This window comes from Dermacentor andersoni, chromosome 11, assembly GCF_023375885.2.
Source record: "Dermacentor andersoni chromosome 11, qqDerAnde1_hic_scaffold, whole genome shotgun sequence".
NCBI classification, from domain to species: Eukaryota; Metazoa; Arthropoda; class Arachnida; order Ixodida; family Ixodidae; genus Dermacentor; species Dermacentor andersoni.
This window is the reverse complement of record NC_092824.1, coordinates 103,768,751-103,795,952: the sequence shown is the minus strand read 5'-3', so window position 1 is coordinate 103,795,952 and position 27,202 is coordinate 103,768,751. Positions and strand designations below refer to the sequence as shown.

The 27,202-nt window shown below is 44.0% G+C and overlaps 2 protein-coding genes across 2 annotated transcripts in view; both read left to right on the top strand.

Annotated features, from left to right (window-relative positions):
- The window catches only part of LOC126538992 (uncharacterized), a 104,760-nt gene extending 97,235 nt beyond the window's left edge, over positions 1-7,525 (top strand). Inside the window, exons 17-19 of the mRNA XM_072285232.1 lie at positions 1,001-1,123; positions 3,896-3,990; positions 6,528-7,525. Coding sequence (XP_072141333.1) covers positions 1,001-1,123; positions 3,896-3,990; positions 6,528-7,416 — 1,107 coding nt within the window. The 3' untranslated portion in view covers positions 7,417-7,525. The remainder of the gene's footprint in view (positions 1-1,000; positions 1,124-3,895; positions 3,991-6,527) is intronic.
- A 90-nt stretch (positions 7,526-7,615) lies between these two features.
- LOC126539213 (actin-binding protein IPP-like) overlaps positions 7,616-27,202 on the top strand; it is a 37,260-nt gene continuing 17,673 nt past the window's right edge. The window contains exons 1-5 of the mRNA XM_050185961.3: positions 7,616-13,612; positions 16,755-17,141; positions 21,324-21,452; positions 23,645-23,820; positions 26,808-27,029. Of these exons, the coding sequence (XP_050041918.1) occupies positions 16,763-17,141; positions 21,324-21,452; positions 23,645-23,820; positions 26,808-27,029 (906 nt within the window). The 5' untranslated portion in view covers positions 7,616-13,612; positions 16,755-16,762. The remainder of the gene's footprint in view (positions 13,613-16,754; positions 17,142-21,323; positions 21,453-23,644; positions 23,821-26,807; positions 27,030-27,202) is intronic.

Sequence of the window (27,202 nt, the reverse complement as noted above, 5' to 3'; positions counted from 1 at the left end):
GTCGGTCGCCTGTATGCTGAAAACTCTTCCGGCACAACCCCATGTGCATGCACGATAAAATAAAACGGGGAGGGGCTAAAGAGAGAGAGAGAGGTGCGCAATTAGCCAACACCACCTAGATAGCTCAAGGCCTGTTTGCTCCGACCCATGATGTCGCACTACCTGGCCCGAAATTTCCATTGACAAAGCTGGCATGGTGAAAGCAGTGACGTCAAAATCACTGTTGCCTTCGCTGGAGCATCCCCATTAGATTCTATGGCAGTCGGGCCAGGTAACATGACGCCATGGATTGTAGTGAAAAGCCTTGTGCTATCTAGTTGGTGTTGGATTAGCTGCGCCAGTAGTGACGTCGTTGCTCTCCATCGTAGCCGAGCATGCGCACAGCAGTTTCTCTCTGGCTCCCAAATGGGTAGGCCATGCGTTGTACATACTCCTTAGGAGCAAGCAGCTTTCGATCAGCAACACCACAAGCAGAAACAGGAACAAGCTCATCTACGCTTTGCCGATGCTGCAGCCTGGGCACAAGAACTGGCTCGTGCAGCCGAGCACAAGCAGCAACTGCATACCGAAGATCCGGTAGGCTATGAAGCCATTGTTTAATGAATTGTCGGGATTAACCCAGTAATAAACACTGGGGCCGCACATTTCAGCTGTGCTGGTTAACTGTCTGTACAGAGTGCTTGGGCGGTGACTTTTTTCTTATGTCCCCCAACAAGGGGGCACTCTCGCCTTATAATCGGGACCACATTATAATTTATAATCGAATAAGTGCAGTAAGTGACTTTGGTACACAAGAGGCAGGAATTGGCCGTATTCTTGGATCATCACTTTTGGGGTACCATCAGTTGCACGTGACTAGCACAAGGCACATCGGCATGTAGAAGCGACGGCAGTCTTGGCAAAGTGCCAAGCACACTGTGTTGTCACAGTGCAGAAACCCTAGACTTCATCGTTGCTAAGACAGCTTAAATATAAAAATAAAAATAAGTAACTTTTCCAGGTCATGATAAGTGTTGACATCAAAGAAGAACCGAGTAGCCCTACGACTACACCACCTCCTGTAAGTGAAATGCTGTTTGGAATCAAAGAAGAACCGAGTAGCCCTACGACTGCACCACCTCCTGTAAGTGAAGTGCTGTTTGGAATTGTTCAATGTTGTGTTTCGATCCTTCATAATCTGACCTAAATTAAAGGGCAGTAGTGATTTCCTTTTTCAGGTTATCATTATTTAAGTAATGCTCATGCTGCATAATTTGCATGTATGAAAACTCTGGTATAATGTAACATGAGCTTCAGGTCATTGCGAAATGCTGCTAAATAAGCTGTTCGTGGAATCTGCCAATGATGCTGTGGTTTAGACCGTGTTTGTTTTTTTACAGCGTAAGATGTTGTGGGCTAATTCCAATAGCTGTTTTGGTTGGCGATGGTGTCCAACGCCAGTGTCCGGCGTCCATAGCAGCTGTTGCTGGGAATGAGAAAAAAGATACCCAGCTCCTGCCAGGCCCTCTGCACAAGAGTCAGCTACTGTACCACTGAGTGATGCCAGCTCTTCCTAGCCTGTAGCGGAAAAATGTCCTACACGTGCATTCTAGTGTGCGAGGAGACACCCGATGTGAGACGTGCACAGTGTAGTGTCAATACGTGCACACTTTGCATTGCAGTTGCATAATATTGCACCAGGTGGCACGCCATATGGCAGTTGCACCAGTAGCAGTACAAGGTAGATATAGAAATCTTGATGAAGAAAAAGAAGATTAAGGAGATGTATAAAAATCCTAGAATGAGAAACGTGTGTGGCATACCTGATTCAACCAGGCTAGGTAACTGTTTGTCACCGCCCCATTTCAAAGGGATGCCAATAAATCATCATCATCATTTGCATCATATTGTGACATTTGTACGCAATGTGAAATGTGTAGCGTTGATACATGCACACTTCCCATTGCAGCTGCATATTTTTGCACCAGGTGGCGTGCTATGTAGCACTTCATAGGTAGCAGTACAATGTGGACAGAGAAGGTTTCAGGAAGCAAAGAAAAAGAATATTAAGGAGAGGCATACATAAATGCTAGAACTAAAAACATATACAATATACGTTATTAAATAAAGCTGGCTAGGTAGTATTTGTCACCACCCCGTTTCAAAGGGGACGCCAATAAATCAACATCGTGTCGTGCCACTTGTCACGCGATGTAAGATGCGCACCGCGTAACGTAGATACGTGGACACTTTGCATTGCAGTTGCATATTATTACACCAGGTGGCATGCCCTGTAGCAGTTCATATGTACCGGTACAAGGTAGATAAAGAAGCTTTGAGTAAGAAAAAGAACATTAAGGAGATGTATCCCCGCTTCACAGGGGATGCCAATAAAACATCATGATCATTATTAGCATCATATCGTCCCACTTGTCGCAACTTTACATGCGCACTGCATGGCATTGACAGTTACATATTTTGACTTGCAGTTGCATTGTATTCCACCAACTGTCCAGACATGTAGGAGTTGCACGTAGCAGCTGCATGTTGCATGTAGCTGGACTTGGTCAACTCAAGTAGGCTAGGGGACTATTTGTCACTGCCTTGTTTCAAAGGGGATACAAATAAATTATCTTCATCAACAACAGCATCATATTGTACCACGGTTCAAGGTTGTGACGTGTGTGCTGCGTTGTCTCGATACCTGTATTTACTCTTCTATACACATTATGGCACCTCTTCACAACCTAAGAACCATCTATTGCATGCTGCCGAAAATTGAGCTACTATGGAGGCGCTCCTCCAGCTTATACTGTGACTGTGCTGTGTCTGCTGTGCAGGCCTGTTACCTTTTCATCATTACCTTCATTACCTTGCACTCATTAGGTGAGACGAGATGGCCCTTTTGTCTCATCAGGCGCACAGATCCTGTATCGATAGCATGGTGTGTTCGAGACTCACGAATTGAGAGGGTTTTGTCCAGCTACACAAAGTCGAACACAGACACATGCTTCTTTGAAAGTGTACCCACTAACCTGCTTGCCGTGACACCATGGATTTTGACACTGTCTGCTTTTATCGGTAGAAGTGGACTACATTGTGTTCTAAAAGAGCCAAGGAGTGAAGTTAGTAGGAAGCATAAAAAACTTTTAATTAACCACGAAGGCCGAAGTGCAAAAAAACTACTTTGCAATCAGCGACGCCACGCTGACGTACTGGCCCAGGGCTTCCGCACAAAATTCAGAAACGAAACTCTGACCATCATTTTCTCTTAATTAATCTATTTCCATGAAAGTGCAGTTCAAGGATATTTTGCCAACCTAAACTGATTCAGTTGGTGTCCCTTCAGAAAGGGGGTGTATGTCAAACCTCATCAGCGAGTCAGAATTACGGTTGTATATATTGCACTTTGCATGATGTCATTTTTAACAGCAGAAATTATCATTTTTTTTTTTACACGAAATAAAAAGATGCTGCCCATTGTGTTGGAGTAGTAGCAGTTGCGTGTAGTAGCAAGGCTTCATGTCCTTGTGTCAATGTGTACCGTTGACAAATGTGCGACTTTTCAGGTTTACTTTCGTTGCGAAACAGCAACAGCCATCACTCTTGTGGGCATTTCCATTCTTCAACACACTGTGCCTGCTGCTTTCTTGTTGGGAACATCAGTTTGTGCTTTGATGCACACGTTCTTCCTGCAAGGAATGTACTGTACCAATATCAGTAAAGAAAAAAGACATGCATAAAGGAGAGAATATTTCTACTCAAAAGTAAACCTCAAATGGTAACTTGAAAGCTTTAGTGCCGTGGGAGGTAAGGCTAACGCATTCTCACATATTGTAACCACGCTGTTGTGAAAAGAAATGTGCATGTCGCTTAGTAGGGCCATTCAGACATGGATGGGAAATAATTTTTTCAGACGGCAATCCTGCTGCCAAGGATCGTCTTTGTAACCTCGTTGGCAGACAGCACCGAAACTTCAGGAGACGCAGCCATTGAGGACAATGACACAGGGTGAGCTCACTTGATTCCACTAAAGAATGATCGAAGGGGTTGTTTGTTCATGCTTCAGTAAGGCATATTGGTGTTTATTCCTGTGCAAAAGGTTGTCTTCTAAGTGGTGCATTTTTTATGGTAGCCTGCTACTTACTACTTTGGGAGATGTTATTCTTGAACAATCACTTTTAGGTACTCGATCACTTTCAGGAAGTTCCCGGCACTAAACACTTCAACCATGTGGCTGACAGTGCTCCTGGCACTATGCAAAGATGGTGAGCTTCACACAGTGCTAGGAATGCTGTTACTCATTGTGATGCAGGTTTCTTTAATGTTTCGAACGGGTCTCTGAGACAGAACTACAGAGAGCTCAATCAAGGACAAAGCTGTTCATTCCAAAAACACCTTCAGGCAGCGTTGAGGCAGCCTACCCTACCACATCATCGCTGCCGTTGCTGTCTGACTGTCGCCATCATTATCAGATGCAAGCACGCACGCAATTGTCGCCTCATTGGTTAGAAGTTCTGATGTTTCTAATGCGACTTACGTATGTAGAAGCTCTTCTTCGAGTCCTGAAGTATCCTCATCGATTGCAGACATCAGGCATCAATTCATCTTTGGGAGCATTGCAGGGTTTATATATGTTACTTCTGGCTCGGACAAAGCACGCTTTTCTAAAGTAGTTCCTAACAGTAGAAGTGCTTACTTTGGACTGCACACTAAAAATAAACTGCACACCCATCAGTTCATTGATCTTCAAGTCTGGTTGCACCTTACTTGTTTGCATGGCCATGTCTATCAAAAAGACTAACTTGTTCAGGACATGGCTATGATACATGACCTTAAATTTGGCGATTACACCAGTGTCCCTGGGTTGCAAAAGCCTGGCGCCATATTCAGCGTTAAAAAAAACTTCCACACTTGAGAGCTTAGGCATGGAGCAGGCCCTACAATTATCTAGGATGAGCGCCACCTTTCTTGCTCAATAGGTTGATTGAACTCTTAAGAGCCACCAACGAAAAAGTTCTTGCATCATCCATGCTTTGCAGTTGCGACAGTAGCATACTGGTAGCCTGGGAGTACCATGAAAGCAGCGGGTATTTTTTTTATTTCTGAATGACAAATGCGGGGCACTTGTTGCTCCCTTCCATGTTGGTGCACACCAATAACCAAAAGAAACAAGGTGAGGTGCAGCTTGCTGTTTTTGCCACCCTTGCACGTCTTCTTTGAGTGCGTGCGTCTTGCATGGCAACATTGTGAAGAGCAGTCCTGTTTCGTCGCCAATATATGCATTGTTGTCAACGTAGTTGGCAAGGATGCCGGGCAGCGTTTCCTCCACCCACTTCTGCTTTGCCTCCATGTCAAGCAAAGCTCTCTCGCCGGTGACAGCTTTGTAAACAGTGCCGTGCCTCTCTTTGAAGCGCTGTACCCAGCTACCACCTGGCTGAAATTTCACATTGTCGATGAGCAGGGCAAACTGATTCGACTTTGTGGTCAGAACTAGCCCGGTGAGGGGCAAGTTCATGGCTCGGGCGCCGAGAAACCACTCGTAGAGGGCATCTTCCACTTCCTTATAGGCACTTTGCTGAACGCGCTTGCACCTGTTGTCTACCAAGCAGTTTTCTTTGTTGAACTTCTCTGCCAAGAAGATGATTGTCAACACTATTGGTTGCGGTAGCCTGTACTTCTTCACCAAGTCACACACTTTTTCACCGTCTTTGTCGTCCTTTGCAATACTGCACTTCAATTCCAGATCTATAGCAGTGCGCTTTCTGCTCATCAGCAACATTGTGCATTGACGATAATCAGTGGGTGGATCAGCCATCTTCCGTTTCAGTATCAGGTCAAATGAGGCAGAGAAACCACATGGGCAGGAACAACTTCAACGCAACCAACAAATACGAGCATGGGCGACTGAATCCGTTAGCAGAACTGTGCACAACGCGAGCGAGCAAGAAATCTGGTAGCAGCACTGTCAGGGCAGTAGGCACGGTCCATTCGTGTATCGGAGGGTGGCGCAGTATAGAGCTATGGGTGCAGGTCCATTCGTGTTCAGAGGGGTGGAAGGGCGACGGAAGAGAGGTGTGCGAGGCTCGTGATCCGGAAAAGGCTGGAAAACAGGTTCTACCCTATGAGCATGCGGCGGCCGTGGGGGTGGTGGGCAAGGGTGCAGTAGCCTCAATTTCTTTTTGTTTTCAAGGATTTCGCATTCCATTACCTTGGGCCATTGCAGTAAGCGGCTTATTTCAGCATAGTAAACATACAAAAGTTGACGGTGCGGTGGCTTCTCAATGTTATAACCAATATATTGTTAAAACTGGTACTATCATTATTAGTGGTTTCTACTGTACGACCATATAAGCGTGAAAGCATGCAGCACCCGTTGCCTCATTGAGTACTGCTAAGCTATTACAGTAAGCACCCTGCTTTCTAAAGTGCACATTTCATATCTGCCTATGCTCAGTAGGTATAACATTGTTGTGTTGTTCGTAACATCCCCTTAAATAGCTGCAACTCCTTAAGTATGTTTGTACATATTTTTCTTCAACCTGCAGAATCCCTGACAGTACCATCACAACCTCAGTGAAGCAGTGTGCCGAGGCCGGGAACACGGCTGAGAAGCTACACCCGTGCCCCGTGTGTGACCGGAGGTTTGCCCTCAAGTCCCAGGTGGCAAAACACCAGGCAGTGCACTCCGGCGAGAAGAGGCACACGTGCGCCACTTGCGGGGAGCGGTTCGCGTGGCGGCAGAGTCTCGTCCAACATGAGCGTACCCACATGGGAGAGCAGCCGTTCCAGTGCAGCTACTGCTCGGTGACGTTTGCGTGCAGTGATAGGCTTAAAAATCACATTCTGACGCACACCAGTGAGAGAACGCACGAGTGTGATGTGTGCGGGAAGCGGTTCAAACTCAAGAGGACGCTCGCCGGCCATCGCCGCATCCACACAAGTGGGATGGACTACACTTGCGAGCAGTGCCAAGCCACATTTGCGCGGAGTGATACGCTTAGAGACCACATCTTGACGCACACCGGCGAGAGAGCGCACGAGTGTGATGTGTGCGGGAAGCGGTTCAAACTCAAGAACACGCTCGCTGGCCATCGTCGCACTCACTCAACTGAGATGCCCTACACTTGTGAGCAGTGCCCGGCCGCATTCCGCCGCAATGCGACTCTGAAAAAACATGTGCGGCTTCATGAATGTGGAGCGGAGGCATACCACTGCCCCATCTGCACGAGGGCATTTTCTCACGCCCCCAAACTTAAATTGCACATGCGTCTTATGCACAATGGGGGGAGGGTTGGGGTAACGGGCAATGATTGCAAGGCGACGCTTTCACTACCAAGTGGCCATTCCAACACGTCGCCAACGGTCAACATAAAAACTGAAGACTGTGGAGATATCTCAGATTTTGACGAATTGATTACGGGCGATGTGTACTAGTGATTAGTTGATGTTGTTAGTGTCCATTCCAGCACTCGGCTCAGCCTCCTGCCAATGTAAAAGCCGATGGCTGGGGAGATCTCTTGAACATGGACGATTTGATTATGGATGGCGTATAGTCGTGATTAGCTGGTGCTGTTGGCTCGTCTTTATTTTAGAGGCTGAGAATAGCAGAGATGTTCTAGCAGTAAACGTATAGCCGGAATATATCTCCTCCTCTGACCAGACGACAGCTCAAAGAAATAATCACTTTTCACGTAATTTCTTATTACCCGATTTGTTACAAACACCAGCTTGTATGTTATGAATGTGAAAGAGTTTTTTTTTTTGTTAAGCATCTTTCTGCACGTTGAGAAAGTGACCATCTCCTCTTGTTTCTTGTAAAAGAAAATGCTTTTCTTTGTCTGAGCGCAAAGGTGAAGATGTAAAATTGTGTATAAGGGTGGCATATTGATGCTATATTATGAATCTCCACGTGAACACAAGCTATTCAAAACATACTTGACACGTCCTTTTTGTTGAGACTCAGTGGTGTTTACAAAATTGGTGTCAAAATTCATGCAATCTGCCAAAGGAAAAACATATAATGGAACCGCCTCCATACAGTTTGGTGTGCACCTGACTTTTTATCCAGGATAAATATTTTACTTCCGAGTCAATTTTGAAAAAGAAGGGAAGCAGTTTGTATTAAAAGGCTCACTGCATTTAATGAGAATATATTTGGAAACAGCAGCACTGGGGTTCTCATGTTGTGGCACTGCACTTAAAGGAACCCTTAAAAGGACAAACGTACTGAGTTGTTAGGTTAGGTCCTCCTGATCAATAAGTGACTCATTTAAGTGCTCCACTTAAAGCACGTGATTTACTATAAGATATTAAAGATGTGCATCGCTACCGATTGCAGCGACGCTGCTCCCAGAGTTTTCAGCTGCCCCCTTACAATTAATGCCCAGTTGACGTCAGTTAGGTGAGCTATCCAATTCGCTACCCAGGTTTCTCAGTAATATTTTCAACTTCATAGTGAACAAACATTGTTTGTTATTGTTGGAAGGTTTGTTCATTTGTTTCTATAGAAAGAAAGTAACAGAAAAAGAATACACAATGACAATTTATCGCTACACTCAAGCACTTCTGGTACACAGCAAGCGCTGTCCACTTGTGTTACAGTATTCTCTGGGTTGACGCGAGCTGCATGATGAGTGTGGGCTTGAGCTTTCTTCTCGTGAGCACAATGGATCACCTTTGTTATGTTGTAGGCTTCAATTCTAGCAATCGGCGACATGGCAAGATGCCGAATTTTGTCCCTCTGCAGGGCAACATGCGATCGGAGTGGCTGCAGCGTATCAGGTTTTCAGTATTTGATCGGCGCCAGCATGTGCGCATTTGCGACTGTCATTTCACGCCAGAGGATTACTACCAGAATAGAAAGCTTTAGCATGTCCACTGTTGGGTACATGCAACCCAAGCGCAAGCGAACTGGGCGTTTTACCATACGAGTGAAGGTGCACACTTGAATGGCCTGCATGGTGCATCCACCTGGTGGCACAGAGCTTAACCAAACATAGAGCTAATATAGCAGTAACCAAGTGTATTCTACTTTGCTGCTGGCGTAAATTTTTGGCAGGAGGCAAATTATGAACATGTTGTCTATTTAAATGTTTAAAATGTTTTACACTTGGTTGCAGCAATATTAGCTGTGTGTTTGGTTGGTCAAACCCTGTGCTGCCAGGTACAGCTACATTTAATGTAGCTGCACCCTACGCATCTACCAGGCAGGCCGCTCACATTTATGCTAAAACCCCTTCATCATAGTGGTAGTGCCATGGAGGGGTTTTAACTTAAGCCTCTGCCCATCCATCAAAACGCCGAACTCGCCTGCGGCTACCGTATTACTGGACAAGCTTGGTGATGTGACAGAAGGTTAGGAAAACATGCTGCTTTGATAGCTTTCACTGGGAATCGACAGCCAGGCAGCTAGCAGAGAGGTTGGAGTGGCTTGCACACTGGCTCCAAGACAATTGGAAGTAGACAACACGACGTCACATCATGACGTGGAGCCCGTGAAATAGCACCCCTGGGCAGAATCGAATCCACGTCATATATGGGGTGACAATTTCTTCAGCTTTACAGAATTAAAAATCACTTCTGGCAGATAACATAATTCCATTCCTTGAGCTGAAATATTTAGGGGCAGACATTGCATGCACGAGAAATTGAAGCGCATAATCAACTGACGAAAATTCAGTAACGTTTTAGTTCATTACTTTATGGTACATGTTGTAATTACGTTACCACGGTAACGAGGTGCACTGTGTGAACACAAAGTTCAAATGAACTGCACAGCATTGAGACAGGACATGGCCACAAGGAACAAGACTGGAGGCGCAATGCTACGGCTTGAGAGGAGGGCAAATCTTTTTGTAGATGTTTTATTTTTACTTTCTCACAAACAAAATGTTTGGAAGAGAGCACTCCATGCGATATACTGTCTATGTCTAGGCAACACTCTTAGGTACAACAAAAACCATTTCAGGGACCTTTAAGTTTGGCAAACTTTGTCTGTTTGGATAGAGATACGTAGGGAGTGCCCAACTGTTACAAGCATGGTCAAATTTAGAGCTAGCCTTTCAGTGCTTAAGTCTTAAACTGCATTCTAAGAAGAATGCAGTTTTTAGTACATTAAAAGATCTACCAAATGCATAGATGTTAAGTGGGAGTAAGTCTGATTTTGAAGCATCAGGAAGATGTCAGTGTTGTATGCAGAGATCTCGTGTTTAGTCAACATCGTTTCATCTATTGCATTTGTTCATTTGCCCATATTCGTAACATTTGAAGTGGCCCTACCCATACCTTTTCAAAGAGACAGACTTATTTTTTATAGATAATCTGGAAGGTTGTGCACATGTGTATGAGCTTGTACTCACAGGTAATTCATCAAAGGGAAAAACTGCTATGTACTTGACTGTAACATCTAACATCTAGTGACTGTAATATCTAGCTCTAAAAAGAATGCTTCATAGTTGAAGAAAAATACATTCTGGTCCTGGACTTGAACTTGGAACAAAGACTTTTTCCGGGGCCGTCGCTCTACCATCTGAGCTAACCAGGAGGCTAGCAAATTACAGGGCAAGGCCAGATTAATCGCAACTTGAAGTACAGGCATGCACAATGTGGCAAATCATTCTGCGAAAGGCTGCAAAGTGACAGAAGGTTCATGCAAAGGAAAACTGTCAACCACCTTCATGGAATAGAAACAAAGCAGGGGCTTCCAAAGCTACAGGACAGAGCAGGCAATCTATTATGCGAGATTGCAGGTTTGCTGCTGCATGCAATGTAATTTTGAATTCTGGGGTTTTACATTACAAAACCTTGATTTTATTATGAGGCACGCTGTAGTGGGGGACTCCGGATTAATTTTGAACACCAGGGCATCTTTAGCGTGCCCCAAGTATATGAGACACTGGCATTTATGCATTTCACCCCTGTCGAAATGCGGCCGCCATGTCCAGGATTTGATCCCGCGACCTCGTGCTTAGCAGCGCAACGCCATAGCTGCAAGCTACCGCAGCAGGTGCATGCAATGTAATAATAATTGCCTTGTATGTTGATGATAGCGTTGTCTAGAGACCAGGTATCTTACGATGTTTAAAGAGGCCCTGAAAACCTTTTCTAACTAATCATACAAGGGCACCATTATTAAATTGCATCGCCTCCTGAACCTTCTGCTGCAAAACGTTTTCGTATCCTTCAAGCACAAGTGAAGTTAGACATGGTTATCGGATCGATGAGCGGCTTCCTGTGTCCCTTGATTTACACAAGCATGCTGGAAGCTAAACGGGAGACAGCAAGATGGTGCTGGAGAACAATGCCCTACTGGCCCCACCCAAAGGTTGAACGTTGTGGTGGTGAGATGGCTCATCCCGGCTGTAGTATCTATGCTGCACTTTTAATCTCGGGAGTCCACATAAAGCAGACACAGCATCATGCAACTGTCGTGCTTAAATTGGCTGTGCAAAGATGAACTGGTCTTCCTGTATTTTGAAATTTCAGACATATATATTTTTCATTTATTTAACTCAAATAAGCAATAATTGTATTACTGAGGATGTTCTCGCGATTACGAAGTCAGCCAATAGCTGTTGTGGGTTCAGCTGCTTGCAATGATGTTGCATGACGACATTGCAGAAGCGAAAGCAGGCAATATTTCACCATTTTGACATGCGATTGCAAATTCCCTCGTGCATGCAGTGTGATTATACCTCGCGTGTTCTTTACTCGCTGATCGGCAATGTTTTCTTATCGTGTTCAAGAAGTGCTTCAGTGCCCCGTTAAGTCATTTGCTTATATGCAGACTCTGGGCTTTAATAACATTACACAGATACCATATTCAGAAGAAGCTAGTCTGGCACATTTAATGTGTCCTCTGCAGCCCTTCATACATTGCTTATCTTAACTAACAATCACTTTTAAAAAATTTCAGTAGTCATCTTCCTTAGTTCTTTTTTTTTCATTAAGGCAGCAGTGCCACTGAAAACTTGCTTTATGTGCACTCTAGCGAGTAAAGCGGTGTAACATATGCACATCTTGTGCGCAGGATTGTCATTACTCGGCATCTGGGGCCTCTGAAGTGCAGTGCTTTATTGTTGCTAGGACTTGAAGACGCTCCTGGCTAGGCCAACGAAAACTTTTAAAAATCATCCGCAGGCGACATCCTGACATTAAACGTCCTAAGTGGTCATCCCTGTCGAGACATATGAGCACCAGTTTAATTCACCGGCCAACATCTGGTGGGGCGTTAACACGGAAAAAAAAAAAGAAAAACGCGATATTGCACCATGTTGCACTCTGAAGTTTGCCTGTCTGAACTGGCTGCTGCGTGGCACAATCACAAATGTTCTACCGCAGTACCCGTCCCCAAATTCAGGTCCCCAAAATTGCATCAACTGCTACAGCTTGTCTCACCAATAAAGTAACAAATTACATGTAAAAGGTTACTGAGAAAAGTGATTGAATTACAGAGCAAAACATGTAATTGGTAAATTACAAAATTACCATTAAGCTTAATAGATAACAAGAATTAATTACATGTAATTTGTTATGTACAAGTCTGCTTCTATGGCAATGACGATGTGTCATCCAAATCGGAATATTTCTGTTTGGCTAAAAAAATATTCCTTATACCTTCTGCCGCTGGGCCCCTTACTCATCTCTTGCATTTCAGAGTGCAGTTGCATGAGAGAGCTACAGGTATAAACAAACATAACCTTCAGTTTTGAACTTGGCCATGAAATTTAAGCTTTGCTGTTGAAACGTCCAAAACAAGGGATCACTGTCGAGCTGCATTCCTCACTGCCTTATACACTGGCCACCGATATAAAGGAACTGTCTGTAGTTAAGGTATGTGAAGCAAGGCATGCTTGCATTCACTGGAGCGTTCAGATGTCCCGAACAGTGCTGCACCATACGTTGCCATGTAGTCACTAACTAGTTTCATTCACCTAGTGAAGCATGTGCAGTGCAAGGCAGTCCAGAGCTACTATGTAAGCACAAGTGCGTGTTTTGAAACGAAAAGAACCACTAAAGGCTGGCTTCTCCCCATGGAATTCCTTATTGCGAAGAAGCCAACTTCCAAAAACCCAGCCATTAAGAGCAATCCGCATACGGAACGGTTTTACGCGCTTATCCGGCACCCACTCCGAAATAAACGGGTGCCATTAACCTAGCTGCGGGGAACCTGGGTAAGACTTTCTCGCAATCCATAATTCGGTGAAAAAAAAAAAATGTTGCAGTAACGTGTGCGAAAACTTAACTTTAGCTAAAACAAACTTGCATGCGCCTACCGCGCTGTTCTGGTTTCAGTTTCGCATCTGTCGTCAAGCCAAAAAATGGCTTTATGAAATCTTTGAAAAAAAGAAAACGTGCGTTAAAGCTAAAATACTAAGGGTTTTGTTACTAGGAGATATGTTTGGTTGATGTTTTTGAGAATTGCGTGACAGTAAATTCACGTGACCTAGTCATCTCTCGGGTTAGCCAATGAACGCCGCCGAATGTGATGGCCGCCATTATTCTAGCAATTCTAGCAGAGCGTTCGAGGGTTGCTGTTGGTTTGCGAGAGTTTTGTGATGCGCGCTCATCGGAGACGCGTACCGTCGCACGAATTCACCGGTCTCGAGCACGCACTTTCGAGGACTTAAAGGTAACCTGGCAGCCTTGTCGACAAGGTTGACCCGTTTTTCATGCCTGCATTCAGGTCCCCGCCTAGCGGGCGGCGCACGGATTGTTTACGTTTTTTTGTTGTTGTTGTTGCGTTTTCGTGATGTGTGTATCAGCTGTATCAGCTGTGCTTCCTTCCGTATGACTATTGTTGGAGTGTGGTTGTTGTCAACCGCCTAAACCCAGCTAGATTAATCCCCGGAGATAACTAAAGGCGAAGCAGGTATACAGCAAACTGATGCGCTTCCTTTCCCAATAACTGTGCACTCTCTCTGCTTGCAGTGCAGCAGCATTGTTTGCTGTTCTGTCGTTGAGTCGCGTCATCCGCTCTACTTTGTTTTTCTGGTCGTTCGGGACTGTTTTTGTCCTCGCTTTGTTAAAACTGATTTTGTGAATGTTTTGCGTGACCCCGCGTCAACTGCCCGAGCCTTATTTGCCGTGGCCTTTCCCGTCCAGCGCTCAGGTGTCGTAGGCGAGGTTAACGGGCGTCCTTTTGTAGTGCTTGTTGTTGAGCTCCGTTTTAAGATCGGCGCTGTTACTAGGCGCGGCCTCGCGCAGTCTGAAACAACGGGAGCTCGCGTGCATGTTGCAGTTTCGTAACGCTTAGTTTCTGAGTTCCGACGTGTCACTCAAATCGTGCCACAAAACCGGTAACACGACTGAGTACCCGGTCAACGGCCGAGTGCGCCTGAACGTAGTTTGTGGCTTCAAGCTGATCATAAACTGTAAACACCGAGGTCGTTGACGTTTTCCTGCGGTGTGTCGTGTTACCGGAAAATGGCACACGTAGACTTGTTTTCAAGTTTTTTTTACGGTGTGTACTGACAAGATTCGCGACGCGAAGTTGAAGAACCTTGGCCTCGCAGGTTAAGCGGGCTAAAAAATAAAAAGTACGCTAAAAGTAGTACAGGGAAATAAGTTAATGCGATGCAGTAAGCGACGCGTTAATCATATACGTCTCCCTTCAATGCTTTGTTAAGAGGACTTTTTGTCATACAAAAGCACATACGGTACTTGACAGGGCCAAAATGCGCACCCATGTTGCAACAGGTGAAATCTCAAGTGTGTCACACTTGTGGAGTTGTCACATGAAAGTCTTGCTATGGAGTGGGCAGTACTTTACTGTTGCATAGGAAGTTTGCAAAGGAGTATACGTTTGTGACATACCTAGAAAGGGCATGTAAGTGCAACTATAACAAATGAGCTTGCAGAATTGTGCAACGTAGAGGCAGTTTTGAAAGGGGAAGTCGTCAACCTCCTGAATGTTGCTTGAAGCTACAAGAAAAATCAACCAGGTTCTTCTGAAAGAAGGGCTGCATTTGGGGAAATATTTTTGCTGCTTCAGGTATTGAACCCAGTGTTACCTTGTTTGAATGCTGGGTGACTGGGATGAATATGAGAATTCAGAAACGCAGGACAAGTGCTGACTTACTTGCGCACACAACCTATATTTTCGTGTTTTCTTGTCTTCTTCCTAACCGCGCTGCATTTGAAGTATATGTGAACCAATGCGCCCAAATTACGGTTTTACTGCAGCCGAAATTGCTGCCTTTCTGAAGCAGTTTCACTTCCAACTGAGCAAACCAGGAGTTTAGTGGAGTACTTACATGCGTACATCATAGATCCACATCTTGCCTCTGGCTAAGGATTAAAATGTTGAGGAGTTAACGTGCTGTAAAACCAACCCACTGAACAAACTTAAAGAAAGAAATGCCAAATATGCACCCTAATGTGCAAAATAGCAATCCCCTACTCCATTTGTTTCTACGTGAGGGCACTCTTCAGGCATATGACTTCCTTGATTAAAAAAAGAGAAAGAGAAATTAACGCTAGCTGTTTTATCAAGTGATGCTCAATCGCTGCTTTAAAATATGTGTGTATGGGGGGAATGTGATTGTTACATTGGAATCCACCTGTACATCCTAACATGTCATGCACTTGCAGTGGCCTACATGTAATAATTATTACACCAACAACCTTAAAGGAATATTTTGCACTTACTACTTCATTGTTCTTGCTCATATTTCTCGCCTTTATCGCATGCTTCGGTCTGCACTGTTCAGCAGGACACTTGGCATGGTTGTTTGCCCATTTTGTCCCGAGTCCGTGAAGCCAGTCATCTTTAGAGCAGCTTGTTTCTACAGTGGCAACAGACACATGTGGTTCTTATTTTTAAAAATGTTTTTTCGCAGGTGAACCTGGCACACAAAGATGCTAATGCTGACTGATGTGGATAACCTAAGTTGTGACCTTGTTGCATACTTTTACTACAATACTAGTTTCTACAAACCGGTGCCGCTGAGCTTAGGATTGCGGGTTTGGTTCCCTGGCACCGCAGCCGCATTGCAATGAGGGTGGATTGTAATATCGCTCGTTTGCCATGGATTGGGTGCTTGTTAAACAGCCTCTGGGGGTAAAAATTAATCCGGAGTTACCGATCCACGGCAAGCCTCATAATGAGATTGTGCTTTTTGGCACCTAGTACCCCATCATTTTTTTCTTTTGCTATGAACCGGCTTTGGTTTTGGTGTTCAACTGGTGGATGTGCCAAGCCATCATGATGCATTCGCTCACTCCAGTGTTGGGATCGATGCAGTTGCCACGCATGAGTGCAGCCGGAAGAAATGTGTGCAACTGCTTTATTTTTTGCTGAGCAATGTCGTCAAACCCAGTCTTATTGCTAATTTTTTGTCATGACATAACGATGATGTTGATGGTGCCTGGTCTGGCAAAGTGCTATTCAACCTTCATAAAATGCAGGTCACTGTATGTACATAATAGCACATCATAAGCTTATGTACTCCTATGCGCACAAAATTCTTAAAGCATGATATCCGAGAAGAAACAATATTTTGTCAGAGTTGCTGCATACAGCCTCAAATGGACAGCAGCAGAGACAGCAGAGAACTATGTGGTATGAGGAAATCATGATATTTGCAGGCATAAGATGGTGACAGCAGGCACTGGCAGGGCTAAGTGAAGATGAATGGGTGATTGAATGTTTATTTCATCTTGGAATACAATTTCAAGAAAGGTGCAGGAGCAAAAGGCTCTTCAGGAGAGGCCTTCACCCTGCAATAGACAATAAAAGAGGCTGATGATGATGATAATAATAATCTTTTCAGTTTTGGTGATGCCGCCACCATCGTCAACGAATCTCTCATGGCGGCCTAAGGGCCGTGGGAGCCGCCACCACCGTGACAGTGGCGGGAGTGGAGGCAGTGGCAGGAGCACAGGAACTGGTGGCCAGCAGAGACTCTTCCGCAGCCGAGAGTATGGCTCGCGGGTGCTTGGCAGTCTGAGTGAACTGCGTGAGAGTGGCATGTTGTGCGATGTGACTCTGCATGTGGATGGCGAGAACTTTGCACTGCACCGAGTGGTCCTCGCGGCCAGCTGCCCATACTTTGCGGCCATGTTCCACTCTGGCCTCGCAGAGTCAGATCGCGGCACAGTCGAGATACGGGGTGTGTCAGCGACCATTACAGATCTGCTGCTTGGGTTCATATACACTGGTAAGAGATTATACTGCATGCCATTTATGTCTTATGTTTTGTGCAGTCAGTTCATAAAATTCGAAGTAGATTCTTTCAGCATGCAAACTGATTTAAAGAAATCTCAAAAGTTTGGTTGGCCTGGCACGGTCTTGCCAGCTACTTCACTTGCATGCCATTGATGGCACATATATGAATGTGCTAGCAATGACAAACCTTGAAAACCAATGCTGTAGTGTGGTGAGCTTGCACCCAGCAAAAGTAAGCAAACAACTCTGCAACAGAGACTGATATACATGGTCTGCAGTTGTTGAGCAAAATAATGCAGCTTTGAGCCAGCCCCTGTATTGCATTATCGAGGATTGCAGGTGTGTCAGTCATACTGATCATTCCTGAAATTTATGTTTTCACCGTGTACAAACTGATAAGATGGGCTCATCCTTCTAGCACTGGCTGTAACAACCGTGACTCAAGAATTATCTGATTCTGCAAGCATCTCTTGTATAAGCAAAAACACGATAACACTAATGGTGGTCAATGAAAGTGCGAAGTAAGCGCATGTCTGTGAAACAGGTTAACAGACATTTCTCACAATTGTGTAACCAGGCTGCAAGACTCCTTGGGTCAAACCACTGCCCAAATTACTTCGGTCTTTATTGCAAAAACTTGCCAAAAGAAGTTATTTGAAGCGCACTGTATAATTTATACACTTAGCTTGCTCTGAAGGCTTTCTCGTATGCTTACAATGCGCTAAACTTTGGACCACCTTTATGCAGATGGCTGCCGAATGAAAAGCGTGTTGCATTTGGAGTGCATGGTGCACTCTCTATAGTGCACAGTGCACCATCGGGTGCAGCACCTGATATGACTTGCAGTTTTTTAGAAGAGAGCAGGAGAACATCCTTTACGTGTGTGCCTCCTCATGTATCGTCACAATTTTATCTTAAATCATAGATCAGATTTTGTAATGATTCAAACAGAGAAGTTTGTATAGTCATGAGGAAGTTGCATTAGGTCAACTCAAAATTTTCACTGAATAGTGCAGTGGAAGCAAGAAACAAATGTATGCAGGTATATGAGATTGTCAATTCGAACTTGTAAGTTCACTTTACAGAGCTTAACTGGAATCGAAATTCTGGAGGTGGTGGTGATGACCAGATCGTCTTGAATAGCATGTATTCCTGCATCTTTACTAGCAGCCATGCAGTCTCACGACTAAGGAACTTTCTTAGGTTTACTCCAAAGAATTTAGATGAAATGCGGATTCATTTACTGCGAGACAGTTTTCACCTTGAGAGGCTCACAAGCACTTCTTGTGACCACATTGCACAGAACACCCATAGTGGCATCCTATGAGTGATTAGATTGAGTTCGAGTACATTTAGAGTGGTCAGTGTATGAAACATGACAATGGGAGGATGCATAGTTTGACAACATTCTGTGCTTTGGGTTTGTGTGGTTAGAAACTTTTTGCTCATGACCACTTTAGGGCAAATGGTGTTACTTTTCTTATGGCGGGTTTTTTTACAATCCCCCCATTACCATGGCCTTCAGAGCACCGAAGAGTGTATCGGTGGTCAAACGATCACATTATTGCTGTTCATTCAACGAGTATTGTGCATGATTTCACGTATGCACAGGGTGGCGCTGTATTATTGATATATAGCATTCCTTGCCTAAGTGCTTGGGGTAATTTTCTGCTTCATTCTCTTCATATTTCCAGTTTCGTGTCCCAAAAAACCCCTAGCACCATCTAGGCTTGAATAGGTGGATAAACACACCTCTGTATGCTTACTGCCACCTACTTGCAGGTGCACGAACCTCTGACGCGATATGTGTTCAGAAAGCCACCAGATGCGGACACACATCTGCCCAAAACCCAAACCATAGTTTCAAACTAATTACTACAGGGAAACCCGGCACTAGTGCCTACGAGAGCTGCAAGGAAATTGGTTCAGTCAGCGTGGAAATGATGGTCAGTACATGCATTTGCTTAGTCTTCATCCTTCTGGCTTCAAGTGGCTTCGTGACTTTGTCGACTCATCATTTCAAACAAAGTACTGTGTTATAAGCAATTAAATAAACACCATAAATGTTGTCAGCAGAGAGAAGCTTTTGAAAAGGACGCGTTGGAACGCAGGTGAGTGCGTCAGTAGGCAAATTATGCGAGAAAAAGCACTACAACATTTCGTTGTTTTCCAAACATAAGATTGTTGGTAAAAATGAGTTTACTGGCGATACCGTCGTAGTGCGCGTGGTATTCTTCGGCATTGCTTACCTCTTAAAATATGACAATCTTGGTTTTGAGGGTAGAGTATAAGCTTCATAAGAATTGATTCCAAGCAATGCCATACACTATGTGACAATTTGCCAGTTGGGAGTTTCTGCCTCAATATCAGTTAACTCGCTTTCTGGGTACACTGGTATCAGTATGTACTGATAATACATATGAGCAGAAGCAGATATGTACATCCAGAAGTAAATAGCCAAGTCAAGTACTGAGTATGTTGACAAGGTCAAGCAGTGGCAATGTTTCAACGTCAATGAATGCTCATCAGGATGTGAATATTTATTGAGGTCAGGTTGTCAGTGAACACTTATCAGTTTTCTGATGTCAATGTGTGTTTGTGAGCATTGTGATGTTAGTCCATATTTACTAGTCTTTAGTGCAAATGGATGCTTGTCAGTATTGTAGCGTCAGTGGATGCTTATCAGCATTCATGGGTCAGCGAATTCTTATCAGTCAATGCATGTCGACATTGTAATGCCAATGTGTGCATAGTTCCATTGTCAGTGAATGCTTATTATTGGGCCATGCTGTCAAGAGATTATTGTTGCTACACAATTATAAGTGAGAACTTGCATTGTGTAGTTAAAAAATACCTAGTTGGTGAATATGAAGCCAGCTGAAACTACAAAAAGTTTATTAGTAGAGATTTTCAGTGACCATGACTCCACCTTATATCACAACTTGGGGCCAAGAGTTAAAGATCACCACCAGTGTGAGAGAGAGGATTCAAGAAAAATGTATCATTCTGTCCAAGACCTGACACCACTTGATGTAATTCTGCAATTGGCTCATGAGATGACAAGCACGTCTTATGAATTTTTTCATGAGAACTTCAATATACGTTAATGCGTTTGCATCCTTTGGGTACTTCATGCACTTTCCACAGGCTACGTATATATGTATGTAGGTATGTATGTGTATGTATGTATGTTTGTAGATATGTATCTAAACGCTTTCCCGCCTACCTAGGTCACCGGGCAGTCAGTAGTCGAATGGGTAGTGTATCATAGAGAGAGAGAGAGCAAGGACAGGAAAAGTAGGTAGGGAGGAAAGCGCATCAGGCTGCTGTTCTGTGGTAACAGGGTTTGAAACCAACTGCCGGATCAACTTGGATCAGTATGTGGCAATGTGTACATAGATGCCACTCTTCAACAAACCTCTTTCACTCTGACATAGTCACTGTAGCCGCGGGACTGGGTAGGTACCACTGCTCAAAGAAACTCTGATACCAACTTGGAGCACTGGATATGAGCCTCTAGATCTGTGATGGTCTTCAGTGAACCTCTTTGATGCCGACTTGGGTCACTAGCTATGTGGCAGTAGGTGTGTGCCTCTCTTCATTCATTCATTCATTCATTCATTCATTCATCCACAAAACTTTAATTATTGGAGTCCTGAAGCCTCTCCTCAATGAATGTTTTTCGGTGTCAACTTGGTTAACTAGGTATCTGCCACTGGGATTGTGCCGCTCTACAGTAATGAAAAATATCCCTTACTCCAATGCTGGGCAGAATAGAACCCACGTCACAAGGGTTGCTCAAGAACAGCAACCCGACACTTTAGCAGTCGGTGCCACAAATGTACTGGGTATGTGTGCTTGCTCAGGTTGGCACCGCTTTCCCTTGAGCACGTGCAGATGTGTTTTATGTCTTGCTTCTTTTCTGTCACTGTGTGACGTTTCAATTGTTAGCCGCCTCTTTTGTTATACTTGTGCTTGTGTTCTGTGCACCTGCCTTTCCATACCATGTATGTATAGGTATGTGGCGGCAGATTAATTGTCACGCACAAAAATCGCTGCCTCAGGTGAACTATCCCATTTCATTGATTGACTGCACACACTAAATTGCAGACAGTCCTCTGGCATTTCAAAAGCTTGGAGACTTGGCCTTTATCTCTGTCTGTGCCCCATGCAGGTGAGATCCTGATAACACGGGACAACTGCCAGGACTTGCTTGCAGCTGCCAATATGTTCAGGCTAGCAGATGTGGTTCAGGCATGCTGCGACTTCCTTCAAAGGGAACTGCACCCTTCCAACTGTGTGGGTGAGTGAGTGAGACACACTTGGAAAGTGTATGTGCATTGTTTGCATTCTGGCAAAGCCTGGTTTGTTAAAGGGGTGGAGCATTGATCCACGCACCAGTAGACAAAAAGATACGTTTTGCATTTTTGGGTCTTTTGGACGAAACTGCTTAGAAAGTAGGCACTGCATTATGCCAGGCCACTAGCATTGGACAATGACCTCTTGAGCACTCGCTGCCATGTTATTCGCACCAGGTAGCCTACACGTCACACGCACAACTTGAGTGTCGCATGGAAATGTATATGTCAGCCAGTATGTCCGAAAATAAACCCATGTGTTTTTCACCTCTTGAAGAAAAGTTTTTGTGCCGTACCCCAGAAATGTCGGCACAGAAAACTTTAAAAAAAAGCAAAAGTTGTGTAGCATCTGCACTCACTTTACACCTGGCAGCAGCCCGCTAGCCGAGCCATGTGCTGCACCTTGTCGCTATCCTCCATATCTCTCTCCCTTCTTCACCCCTTTTTTTTTCTATCACTGTGATTTTATGATGAGGCTTAGATGCTGCATCGCTCAGGGGTGTCTGCTAAGGTCATGTCAATTGCATGCTTGCACAGTTCAATTTCTGTTTTCGAAGTGAAATTGTTCTGAAGTTATTACCATGCAGAAGCAGCAGTGTCAGCTTTTTGAATGTCTGCAATTGGTTATGCTTGCATGAATGGCTCCAAATGTAGCATTAGGATCAATGTCTTGACTCAGTGCAAAACGCGTACTAGTATATTATGTTGGCACATATTATGTTGGCACAGTGCAAGTGCGCTGTTGCCCATAGACGTCGACGTGTGCGGTGTTGGTGCCACGTGAAAGTGACCGAGAATATATTACTGGCAGCATTTTAAAATGCTTCATGTACTCTGTGCAAAGCCAGTGGGTTCCAATTCTTGTAATTTTGCTTACCTCAAAACTCTGCTTATCTCAAAAGTTCGTCTAGTTTTTAAAACTTTCAGTGAACAGGGTATTACTGTATACGGAAAGAAAAAGAACTGATAGTTTAGAAATGTAGGTTCAGTGTAGGTTCAATGTAACAAACGTTTCACAGAAAACCACAATATTGCATCTTCTTGTTCACTACTGTACATTTGAAGGTTGTAAAAACTCTGTCACACACTTGTAACACATGAAATTCTGACACTTAGTAGATATGAAGGGTGGGAAATATGTTATTTCAGTTTGATACTAAAGTTGTTCTAGAAATGCGGGACCTGGTGTCATTGGCGTTATTTTGATGCCATGGCACAGAGAAAGACTTGTTGACAATGTGTAACATGGAGGCTAGATATGGGGACGTATTTCCTTAAAAAAATAAGGGATATATTGTAATGTCATGATACATCTAGTACCTCCTTTGTATGGAAACCGAAACTGATATCTAGAAGCACATGTTATAGTAAATTATGTGGTGTGCTCTTACACTTTCCAATATTTTTTGCAAGGTTTAGAGGGTTAGCACCTTTCTCCAAGGCAAAAAAGAAGAAAAAAACATTGACAAGCTTGAAATGTCTTGCCACGGAAGCATTAGTTTTGCGGGCATGTTTCAATTTCCCTATTCAGCCATACAGTCGAACCCGCATATATCGAACCCACATATAATAAATTTTTGTGTAGAACGAACAGCTGTAAAATCTTGAAAATTTTTGCATAATATTTTTATTTTTTTGTCGAAATATATCAAACTTTTTTTGTAATCCCCTTCAGATATGATATATCTGGGTTTGGCTGTGTACATGAAATGCAGAAACGGTCTCCTGGGGCCAACTGCTAGAGGGATTTAAATGCACTTGCTCCTATCTAAAACAGATAGTGACGTACTGTTCAGAGCAAATATTTTTTTTTTATTTGGTATGCTATTTGTTTACAATTAGGAGTGTTTGAGTAATAAAAATGCTAATAACACTTATACAAATGTTGGGTCAAACACTGAATATTTGTTTGAGAAACGTCTCTCACCGAGCCGATCACTTTTCAATTACTCGCTGAGATAAGGCAGTCCAGCAGCCCTAAGCTCTCTGCCCTCTTGAAATTCCTCTGAAGTGCTTTCCTGGAGCCTTCTCTGTTAGCGTGCCTTTAACATTGCTACAGCAGCAGTGCTTCAGTGTTTTGCTGCAAACAAAGCATGTTCTGTTGAAATAATATTTGCTCAATGCTTCCACTGTGCAGGCATCTTTCGCTTCGCTGAAATGCATGCGTGCACCAACCTGAAGCTGGAGGCCAAGCGCTTCATAGAGAGGCGCTTCACCGAGGTCATCAATGAGGAGGAATTTTACGAGCTGCCCACAGAGACACTGCGCCACTTCCTGAAGAGCGAGGGGCTCAGCATCGACAACGAGTTTCAGGTACTCATTGCACAAAGCTGACCTTGACTCATTGCATGTAACTCAGCATGATTATTTACGCCATTTGGTAGTCTATAGCTTGATACATTTAGCACAGAAGGAACAATCATGGAAATTATGCAGTGACGGTGACCGTCAAGGATCATTGTCAAAGTAAGCAAAGCTTTGTGTTGTTCAACTGTCTTGACTGCCTGTCCTTATCGAGCTTCTCATCTCTAAGAAAAAGCAATTTCAATAGCTGTGTCTCTCTTCTGAGTAGTGATGCAGCACATTAACCTTTTATTGATGGCATATATAAACACCCAAATTAAATGCTTATTTTCTATCTAAATGTGCAAAACACATTGAGAATAAGCATAACCAACGAAAAGAAAAATTGTTTGGGATACTTTTTCAGTAGTGGGGGGGGGGGAAACCAAGCAATAAACTGGAAGTAGGCTTTGCCCCACGCCACCTGTGGCTTCCTTTGAAATTTGTACAGGCAGCTCTCGTCATATGTGAACCTGAAGTGTACATTTCATTTGCTATACATCATGACACCACTGCAGCTTGAAATCTTGCTTGGTCTCTCTCCTCTGAGTGTGCCAGGGTGTCTACCAACCGGGAAAACTGGGAATTCGACACGCTAACACACAGAAGAACCCCACCTATATATACTGTGGCAAAGAAAGCATACGTTGCCTGGAAGAAGACAAGTCCACTTGTCGAAACGTTAGCTCCTGCTTTCACCGTGTTCTCGTTTTGCTCATCGTCTTGAATTTCCATCTCCTGCATTCCCCGTGTTTTCCCTGAGGCGAATGAGTAACTTGTGCTTGTAATTCGAGCAGAGGATTTAATCCTTTTTCTGAAGATACGTAGCATGACTGACTTTACAATGTTCAAATATTTAGTTACTCTGTAATTATAATGACTCACCATTCTTTTGCTTTCAGAGTCATTCTTTTGCTTTCAGTGGAGTCTCAAGCAACATCTATGTTTCACGCATGTATAGACAGTCAGTCATAATTCTTGACTGAAGGGGATATTCGAAAATACTTATTTCCGCATGCATCTCCTTTTTATTTGTATTCGATGATGTTCAATTCCATTTGCACTAAGCTTTACCATTTTTTTCAAAGATATTTTATTCGCTGTGCATTTTATGAACCCCTCCCTTCTGATTTCTTTTTGAATAAAATAAATGCTACTCCTTACCATTCAAACTGGATTAAGTCATTTTGTTCATTTTTTAGCATGCTTATAGAGAGTGACAGCATCGGGCAACATGGTGTCAGCCTGTCTTGACTTAAAACAAGGTTCTGTGTCACTCAGGGAATTTTGCAAAGGCCACTCAGGGAAAACCTGGAAACCTCAGGGAATTTGGAAATGTCAACTGGGTAGACACCCTGGTGGTGGTAGCCTCAGTAGACTATGCCCTTTCTTCCTACTTACGCGATGAAACACCTAAGATATGACTTAAGTATTTTTTACAAAACACAGTTGTGTATGAATACTATTCACCTAATTGTGCATACTACTTCCTAAATGCAATGACTGCGCCATAGTCATGACCGAAATTCACACTGCCAGATATTTTCTTCAATTGGCAACTGCATGGAATGGATACTGGAGCTTTGTTGATATGTTTTAGAAAAATATGCAAGAAAAACATACTAACTGGGAGAATGTACGACCTGAAGTCACTAGAGAATTTGACAGCCTCAACTAAAGTTGACACCTACGCGAATGTTGCAGCACGAAACACCGACGTGCGCCAAGCTGGAGGGGCTAAAGCAGCCCCACACGCAGGTTGTTGCTTGCGTTTGTGCTCTTCAAATTCGGCCTGGGTCAGCAGCTTCTTGGGTAGGGAAATTTGGTGGGAAGTTTTGACATGCTCACTCAGCGAGAATCATTGCAGCCTGTGCGTGGAGCTGTCAGGGTGCAAGACGTGTTTTGTCATTTTATTATTGCATAGTGTTCTAAGACTACAAAGCGAAACAGACGAAATGGATCTGGTGTGTGCGAAGCTGAAATACAATGCTGCCAGAGCGAAACATGACAAGCGCATTGGGGTTATCGCCTATTGCATACAATAGGCATACAGTAGGCATCTAGTGGCACTAAGCCACACGTGCTGCGAAGCAGATAAGTGAGCTTGCCCTATGATGCACATTATTAGGGTGTAAAGCAATACAGTGGTCGGCGATATCTGTGAATGTGATGTGCAACAACTCGCAAGGGAATTTGCTGATACCAGAAGAGAAAACTTGAGTGCTTTCCGTCATTTTCATGTGACACTGGCAGGGAAGTACAGCGGGGAAGTTGCTGTGGCAGGCGCCTACTGCTCTCAATCGTGGATGCCTCACTTTTTTTGCTCACACAGGATCTAGTGTCCAGGAAACGTATCATATGATCGCAGTTTGAAGGTGTACTGAATGTTGGTGCCGAAAAATTTTGTTTTCTGTGAACATATTAACCAATAAAAAAAGAAGAACTGCATTAGGTCGTCTTTTTTTGTGTTCTTCATCACAAACATTGGCACCAGAAAATTGTATGAAACAGGATCTTATCAATTAGGTTCTACTGTGTTTTAGCATGGAGTACGGTCAATTTGTCATGCATTGCGATGGAGATGTGCTTGTGCTGAATCACTTGAAGCCAAATAAGCATAGAAATGCATTTTGCTGTCTTATTGCTTTGAATTTTATTCCCCTGACACCTTTCTTGGAATGAGCTTGAGATTGAAGAAGGGCATATTGCATTTAAGGGCTACAGCAAAGCAAGCTATGCCACTTGGGTCCGTTGTGTGTAACATTCAGTTTCATTTTCCAATCTTTTATAACGTGTCATGTTGAGAGCCCAATCTCAGTGATAACGGCAGCATGGCAATGCCCATGCTCTTGACGAAGTTCAAGAAGAATGGGCAGTGAAGTGGGATCGTTAGAGGATGTATCCCTGGTTCACTGTGGTACTATTAGGTCATCAGAGTGAGCGTCCTCTGGTCACAGGTCTTCGATGCCACCATGAAGTGGATCTTGCACAACGTGGAAGAGCGGCGCGTGCTGTTTTTCGATGTGCTGGAAGCCATCCGGTTCCCGGTGATCTCGCGCAAGCAACTGGAGCAGTATGCTGATACTTGCCCCGACAAAGAGCTGCACGAGGCTTTGCTCAAGTTGGTCCAGGACCTCAAACCAGACCGGAGGCTCTGCATCGACGGAAAGAGCAGTCAGGTCAGGGTGCAAGCTCATGCATGGTGTCATGGCTGCCTGCAGTAATGAGTACGTAATGAGTGGTTTGGGGAACACATGAATAGTAAGGAGGTGTGTTAATGGAAAAAGAAATTCTGGCACGAACTTGCGTTACTTGGTAAAAAGCAATGACAGAAAAAGGACAGGCTTCACAA